This window comes from Monoraphidium neglectum (assembly GCF_000611645.1).
Source record: "Monoraphidium neglectum strain SAG 48.87 unplaced genomic scaffold scaffold01151, whole genome shotgun sequence".
In the NCBI taxonomy this organism is placed as follows: domain Eukaryota; kingdom Viridiplantae; phylum Chlorophyta; class Chlorophyceae; order Sphaeropleales; family Selenastraceae; genus Monoraphidium; species Monoraphidium neglectum.
In genome coordinates, this window is record NW_014012477.1 from 1 (window position 1) to 7,919 (window position 7,919).

The 7,919-nt window shown below is 63.4% G+C and overlaps 2 protein-coding genes across 2 annotated transcripts in view; one reads left to right on the plus strand and one right to left on the minus strand.

Moving 5' to 3' along the window:
• Positions 1-2,950: 2,950 nt before the first annotated feature.
• On the minus strand, positions 2,951-4,066 carry MNEG_6832 (60S ribosomal protein; the record flags this gene model as incomplete). The annotated part of the gene is made up of 3 exons (XM_014044691.1): positions 2,951-3,033; positions 3,507-3,620; positions 3,841-4,066. 3 exons carry the CDS (start codon positions 4,064-4,066, stop codon positions 2,951-2,953), a joined length of 423 nt encoding a protein of 140 aa, XP_013900145.1.
• A 1,424-nt stretch (positions 4,067-5,490) lies between these two features.
• Positions 5,491-7,919, plus strand: part of MNEG_6833 (pyruvate dehydrogenase E1 component subunit beta) — a gene marked incomplete at both ends in the record, with an annotated part of 3,786 nt that continues 1,357 nt past the window's right edge. The window contains 7 exons of the mRNA XM_014044692.1: positions 5,491-5,571; positions 5,723-5,749; positions 5,879-5,941; positions 6,155-6,283; positions 6,779-6,898; positions 7,112-7,243; positions 7,636-7,761. Of these exons, the coding sequence (XP_013900146.1) occupies positions 5,491-5,571; positions 5,723-5,749; positions 5,879-5,941; positions 6,155-6,283; positions 6,779-6,898; positions 7,112-7,243; positions 7,636-7,761 (678 nt within the window). The remainder of the gene's footprint in view (positions 5,572-5,722; positions 5,750-5,878; positions 5,942-6,154; positions 6,284-6,778; positions 6,899-7,111; positions 7,244-7,635; positions 7,762-7,919) is intronic.

Here is a 7,919-nt window from a genome sequence, read left to right on the forward strand (position 1 = left end):
CGCCTGCACGGGCGCCGGGACGGGCACCGGAGTGGGGGTGGGCAGCGGCGTCGGAATTGGGACATCCACGGGCAGCGGCGCGCGGACTCCGACGGTGATAGGGACGGCCTGCCGCCTGCCGAGCAGGCCGCCGCCGCCGCCGAGCAGGCCGCCGCCACCGCCGCCCAGCAGGCCCCCACCCCCGCCACCAAGCAACCCGCCGCCGCCGCCGCCGCCCAGAAGCCCGCCGCCGCTGATGGCAGGCGGCAGGCCGCCGCCGCCGCCGCCGCCGAACTGCGGCCCCGGCGCCTGCGGCCCGCAGGGCCCCACTAGCCCGCTGATGGAGTTCTTGTCCTTAGTCACCCGCCCCGTCAGTGTGAACTTCATGATGCAGTTCCGCAGCGCGCGCTTCCACGTCCACGCGACGCAGCGCGACGCGGACAGGCCGGCGCACAGCATGGCGCACTCGCCGACGGTCTGGGTCTGGAGGGAGCGCGTGTTCCATGAAAAGTAATCGACGCCGTCGTCAACCTGGGAGGTGCAGTCGATCAGGTCGGGGGTGAACACCTGCGGGTGGGGGCGAGGGAGAGAGTGTGTGTGTGCAGGCACGCATACGTGCGTGCGTGCGTGCGTGCGTGAGCACTGATCGAGAGAAGGTGCTTTGCTGCACATTTCCTGACATGCAGGGTGTGACCGCAATTTTGTCAGCTGCAGTGGAAAAAGCACCCAGCAGCTGCGGGCCCAAAAGCGCCACACACAAGCTCCCGCCGCAGCCGCCCCACGTGCACGCCACCCGCCCCGCCCCCGCCCTCTAGCCCTGGGCCCAACCTGGCTGGGCTGCCCGCTGACGGCGTCGAGCTGTATCCTGGGCACCAGGGACAGCGGCGACAGCTCGTAGCCAAAGTAGCAGGTGCGCAGCAGGCGGCGGTACGTCCAGGCGATGCAGCCGACCTCCACCTGCGGCGGGGTTTGATGCCAACGGCGGCCGGTCACCGACCGCGACCGCGCCAATAGCCAGCAGCGCGGCAAGCGCCGATGCACCCCGGGGCTTGCGTCCTGCCCCAATATCTGAAACTCTGGGAGGACCGCGCGGGCTGCAGGCTCGTGATTAAGGGCACCCGGGGCGGGGCCGCGCGGGCACACCTGGCAGATGCCGCTGCAGTCCTCCAGGTCAAGGCTGCCCTGGATGCGCTGCCGAGAAAACACATAGCTGAGGCCAGGGGAGACCTGCTTGTTGCCCGGCAGGCCGCCGTCGCCCGGCTGGCCGCCCTGCTGAGCGGCGGCGCAGGCGGCGAGCAGGCAGAGAGCCAGCGCGGCAGAGGCCGCGGCCGCCCCTGCAGTTGGCAGTGACGTGGTGGTCGGCAACTGGCTGTGGCGTGGGCAGTGGTGAGGGCTGGGCGGGCCGCACAAGCCACAGGATATCTGCATCACCACAGCTGATCGTTCTTTGTGAACCTCAGCCGCGCTGCACACTAGCGCTCGACAGCGCGCACTGCGGCACCTCGTCTCCCACCCCAGGTGACAAGCGCGCGATGCATTCCTGCACACCTGCGCCGGCAGGCTTCATGCCTACGCTGTTGGACACACTCTAGGGATCGCCTCTTACGGCCGTGGGCTCAGAAAAACGGATTCCTGACGGTGAGCGTACACTCCAGCTGCGCAGGCAGCTGATTACGGCAATGATTGTGTCGCTAATGCCGTGAGGCAGGGTGTATTAGTATCGGTAGCTGAATTCACCCAGACAATTGTGATATTGGTCCACAGCACCGCGTGTGTGGGCTGTGCGGGGGCACTGGGTGACAATAGGTACGGTTGAAAGCGCCTGCCATATGACCAGTGGAACACCGCGAATCAGACTGCACCATCTGCCGAAGATGTGGGTCATTGCGTTGGGAACAAGCCCAAGCACGACCATCCAAGCGGTCTGACTCCATGTGCTGGCGTTGCGGCGCACGCTGGTTTGCAGGGCTGCCTAATTGCTTACTGTCACGCGTGCAGCGACCCTGCAGGCTTTCGGAGCCAGGTATGTCAGGTTAAGCACTACCCGAGAACCCCTGTGTTCATCCACCTGGCACAAGCGGCATAATCGTCGGCCTGTGTCTGCCTGCACACCACCTAGACCCAGGCAAAGTCCCAGCTTGCGGGTTTTGATTCAAGCGTGGATGAATCCTCGAGGATATCAGTCATGGCGTACATGCACACTGGGTCGTGCACAGAGCCATTCACCCTCACACGTCCATGGAACACCCACATCTTGTGTCAAATGTACACTCACTCGCTCGTGCATGCGCGCACACACACATGCGCGCGCGCCCGCGCGCACACACACACACACACACACACACACACACACACACACTGTGGAGTCAACGGCCTCAGACGCTAAAAGTGTTCAGCAGTTGTGCAGGCTCGCTGTCTAGACGAGCCCGCTCAGCAAAGATTAAGCCTTAGAATTGAGGATCATCAGGGGCCGTTGTAACCATCACTCGTTCACGAACAAGACCTCTCACACGCACGCGTGCACACGCGATACAAGTGGAATGCGTGATGCGCACACCACATGGATGCAATGGGACCAGCTGGTGCCTGTCAGTGCTGCTCGCAGCAAAACGTGCCACTTGAATCAGACAGACATAATGTTTACATGCTAGTGGGCAATACGTAATGTGGGGATCCTGCGACGATGCAAGAGGCGAGTGTGGGTGCGTCAGTGTGAGTGAGCACGGGAAGTGTGTTTGCGCGCAAGCTGTCTCACATGCGGACGTGTGTGTGGGGGGCGGGGGGGGGGGGCTTGTTATTCAAGCGCGCAAGCACGTGTGAGTGCATTGTCAAGAGTGAACAGAGTCCAAGTGACCGACAGTTATTTCGGACACTAGGCGTTTTGCAGCGCATGGGGCCAACGTCAGGAACACGCCATGCATGTGGGCGCGATCCGAACCCAGCAAACTGGCTGCCAATTGCCGCTCACCGCTCAGACAATGGAGTTGGCAGCGCTGGCAATGCGCGGCCACAGGTCGGCGCACTCCTTCGCAACGGGTCCCGTGATGGCAGAGCCTGGAGGGGCCCAAAGGAGAGCGCGGCGGCAGCTTAATGTGAAGGGCGCGTAGACGAGGGAGGGAGGACGTGGCCCTGGGACGCAGAGCCGCTGCCCGGCTGCCGCGCGGCGCCGTTGCCAGCCGCAGGGTTTGATTGCAGCTGGCCTCCCTGGCTCTGATTGTCTTGGCTCTGACTGTCCAAATTAATTCACTCACACGCGTACTGCAGTTTATGGATTCGCCGCTGAAAAAGCCAAACCACCGCTCTGCGCAGCATGACCTGGACGATGGCTGCGCTGCGTGCTGTTGCAGCTGTACATGCACACATGCTGCGCTGTGCAGCAGCGGCGCCGACCTTCTCTGGCTGCTCTAGCCGCCCTGCGGCGCCAGCCGTCGTTCTGCTGCAGCTCGCACCCATGCGCCCCAAGACACCCGCCCGCCACAGCCCAGGTGCACCCAGCTGGGCCTCCTCCTCCACCCCTGCCCACTCACCCTTCATCTCGCCCTTGGGATTGACGATCACACCCGCGTTGTCCTCAAAGTATATGTAGGTGCCCTCCTTCCGCCGCCACGCCTTCCGCTGCCGCACCACCACTGCCGGGGTGACTGCATGGGCACAGAACCATTTGGCAAATGGTCAGCAGCAGCAACCCCCTCCATGTTGCCGCGACCACCGGAGGTGTTGCCATTGTCGAAAAAACCAACAAGCGAGCCAGGCCGATCGGCAGCAATGATGTTCATCTGCTGCCTCCCGTGCGCTGTCATGGCAATGCAGCAATCCAAAGCGGCAGCAGCAGCGATCTGCAGCAGCGCGTGTGCCGCTCACCCTTCTTGCGCAGGTCAGGCTTGCCCTTCTTCACGCTGGCCATGAACATATCTCCGCAAGAGGCAGACGGCAGCTTGTTCAGCCGAGAGCCCCAGCCACAGACGGAGATAACATAGAGGTTCTTCGCCCCCGTGTTGTCCGCGCAGTTCATGACGGCGGCCACGGGCAAGCCCACCGCCATCGCAAACTTGTTGCCTGACGTGCCTCCGCGCCCGCGCTTCGACATGGCTGCTGCGTCTGCGGGGCAGCAGCCAAGCACGAGTGAGCAGCAGCCACCTCCAGGCGTGCCCTGCTGCCCAAAGCTTGTCAGCAGTTGCAAACCTGCTCGCTCCTAGCCGGCGGCCCGTGAGAAGAGGGATGCTGGGGCAAGCGCAGGCTGGTTTGGCCACTGTCAAAAACAAGTGACTGCTGGACTCCCACCTTGATTGGGCTGTCAAAGGCCATTTTGACGCTGTAAACAGCCTTCACATGTCATGCATACACATGTGAATACATAGCCAACAGGTAGGCGGTTATATATGACCTGACAAGGTCACTCGGGGGCTGCAGCAGTTATTGTGATGGACTCCTCCTTTGAGTGGTTGGAGATTTTGAAGGAGATATAGGGTGTGTTAGAGCGCACATGCACGGCGTGTGTCGCCAGCCCCACAGCAAGCGTGCATGAGTAGAGGTCAAACGCAGGTCAACCGGGCCAAGAGCCCCCCACCCCACCCCAGGACCCCAGGCTCGCCAGGGAGCGATTGACAAGCCAGGATGCTGCCCTAAGCTCGCCTGCAGGACCACCATGAAGGATATCTGTGGACCTTGTATAAACGGCATTCGGACGCGTTGCCAGTGCAACGAAGCAGCCAGCGCACCACCATGGACACTTGGGATCCTTGAATGATGTCAAGGAGATGTCGTCATCCGGTAAATAGGTTGCCAGAACCATGCAGCATCGTCGTTGCGCTGCACAGAGCGTCACCGGCATTGCTGGACGTTGGCGCAACATCTCCGCCAGTTGAAAACTGTGCAAATGATTGCTACTGTACATTCGTGTTGGCATTCTGTACCCGCCAGTGGCCCGCTGAAAGGAACTGTATGAAAGCGTCACAGCAAAATCAATCAAGCGCCGGCTTCTGCATGCCTGCTGCTATGGCTCCGCATGTGCCTGATGCGGCCTGCTGACCTGATTGCTACCGCGCCCCCTCAAACACAGTCCAGGATCGCCATTCGGAAATCTAGGAGGACAGCGTTGAAAAGCCGCACTCACATATTATTTGCTTCGTGTTGACTTGATATTTTGCAGCAGCCGTAAGCTCAGCTGCCCCGCAAGCCCTAGCAGGCCGTCGACGATGCTGCCTGTGATCGTGGGCCGGGCCCTGCCTGGGCTCCTGGTGGGTGGACTGTGTGAGATTGCTGCTTGGCTTCCTACGCGCCCTCCCCTACCAGCTCACGCGGCACTCTCGTTGCTGCAGGCCCAAGCGGGTGTGGCATGCCAAGCTAGGGGCCTCCTGAAGCAGGCTTCAAGAGCCTACTCTTCAGGGAACACAGAGGTAAACATCTGCACTCCGACTGAGACGCCATGAGCAGGGGCAGCGACCTGCAAAACGTGCTGCACAGATCACCTGCGCCCTCAACGGTGGCTCTTCCTCATCTACGGCCCCACAGATGACCGTCCGTGATGCCATCAACTCCGCCCTGGACGAAGAATTGGCACGGGATCCTGCGGTGTACATCCTCGGCGAAGAGGTGGGCGGTGACGCTGGCAGCGCTGCGCCTGCTGCGCCGCTGTACACGACAGCAGCCGCACCCGCTGCTGTGACGGCACCCCTGCCATCCTGTACATGCAAATCCACGTCCACCACGCCGCACACTGCACCCCATGTCGATCGCCGCGCAGGTTGGCGAGTACCAGGGGGCATACAAGGTGCGGGCGCCTGCATGAAAGCCGCGGACCACCCCCCGCGCTTTTGATCACAGTAAAGGCCGCAAGCTCCGTGTATGCCCTAGAGGTGAGGGTCTTGAGGTGGCTTGCATCTGCTTGGTTTCCGCGCAGATCACTAGGGGACTGCTGCAGAAGTATGGAGCGGACCGTGTTCGGGACACGCCCATCACAGAGGTGCGCAGTGGGCGAGGGGGGAGCAACACCAGGAGTTAACAGTATACCCTGTCAGCATGGTTCCATGGGGCTGCGCGGGGCGCTGCAGACGAGCAGAGGTGACGGGGAGGCGCCAGTGCCGTGCAAAGTGGAGCGAATGAGCAGCAGCTTCAGGCTGTAAGGCAGCAGGGGCGGGGTGTGTGCCACAGCATGCGCCACGGGGAACAGAGTTAGCGCGAGCGGCAGCAGCGGCGGCAGGTGCAGCAGCAGGGGCGGCGGCAGCAATGGCAGCAGCAGCGGCAGCAGTGGCATCGGCGGCAGCGGCGGCAACAGTGGCAGCGGCGGCAGCATCAGCTGGAGCCAGTGGCATCTGAGGGACGAGTAGCAGATGCGACAGCGGCAGCGGCAGCTGCAGCTGAAGCGTCCTTCAGTACAGCATAGGCCTGCAGCGCTGGCAGCGGCTGCCGCAGTACTGTGGGCAGCAGTGGTGGCAGAGATGGCGCCAAAAGCACGACAGCGGAGGCGGCAGTTCGGCAGCACCATTGCGCGCACAATGAGCAAAGCGCAAGGGTGGCTTTGCCTCGCGAGGAGACGCGGGCCGCCTAGCAGCAAAGGCCACGCCGAGTAACTCCGCTTACGCAACAGGGGCAGGGGGTGGCCGTGCAAATCACAGCTGCTGGCAGGCTGGATTGACTTCCATCCACAGGGCGATCCGGGCACCACCCGCTTTCGACACTACAAGATGCATGCTCACGCAGGACGAGCAGCTGTGCAACTCGCTGCGTGTCGCGTGCCCAACCCCTTCTCACCTTCATGCACCCCTCCCCCCCCCCTCCCTCCCGCCCCGACCCCGCGCAGCACGGCTTCACGGGCATTGCGGTGGGCTCGGCTTTCGCGGGGCTGCGGCCGGTGTGCGAGTTCATGACGTGGAACTTTGCGATGCAGGCCATCGACCAGATCATCAACAGCGCAGCGAAGGTGAGGGGCGCGGGGCCTTGCGCTGCTGACGTCAGTTCTGTTGCGCAGCTTATCGGAACACACAGCGGCCGGCTTGCGTGGTTGGGTGGGTGCGAACGCAGTGGTTTCTTGGGCGCACGCTTGGCTGTTTGCTTGAGTTCAGAGACGTTGGCACCCTGCTGTCGGCACACGCTGCTCGCTGAACGCCATCACGCCCTTGTCAAATACGTGCAGACACTCTTCATGTCTGCGGGCAAGATTAACTGCCCGATTGTCTTCCGAGGCCCCAACGGCGCGGCGGCGGGCGTGGCGGCGCAGCACTCGCAGTGTTTTGCGGCCTGGTACACGCACTGCCCGGGGCTCAAGGTGCGCTCTTGCGCACAACAGCAACGGCCGCCGGGTCGAGCCAGCAGCAGCGTGCACAGCGCAGCAGCGCAATTGCGGCGTCGAGCGGCAGCTTCCCAGAGGGTGGGGTCACCACGCGAGGGCAGCGATCTCTCACGGACGCAAGAGCGGGGCAGCTGCGGAGGGCAGGCGGGACGGGGTGGGCCGGGGCCAGGCAGGAGCGGCAGCACCGGCGGCACCGGCGCGCCTCACCCTCGACCGTCCTTTGTGCACGCACGCTTGCACGATCGCACAATGCGGCTCGTGCGCGGGCACACCTCAACACCCCTCAACACACACGACACACACACACACACGCACACACACACACACACACACACACATCCATCTTCCCATCGGGTGTGCCCCGCCAGGTGATCTCGCCATACGATGCGGAGGACGCGCGCGGCCTGATGAAGGCGGCCATCCGGGACGACGACCCCATCATTTTCCTGGAGAACGAGATCCTCTATGGGCAGGCCTTCCCCGTATCGCCCCAGGTGCGGCGCCGACGGGGGCCCTGGCCTCGTCGCTGGCGTGGTATGTGGAGGCGCACCGCTGCGGGTGGCGCCCGGCCGAGGGCATAGCCGCGCGCGGCCGGAGGCGGCGGGACGAGCCGTCCTTCCGCCGGCAGGCGGCGCGCCCTGTGGGTGCGCCG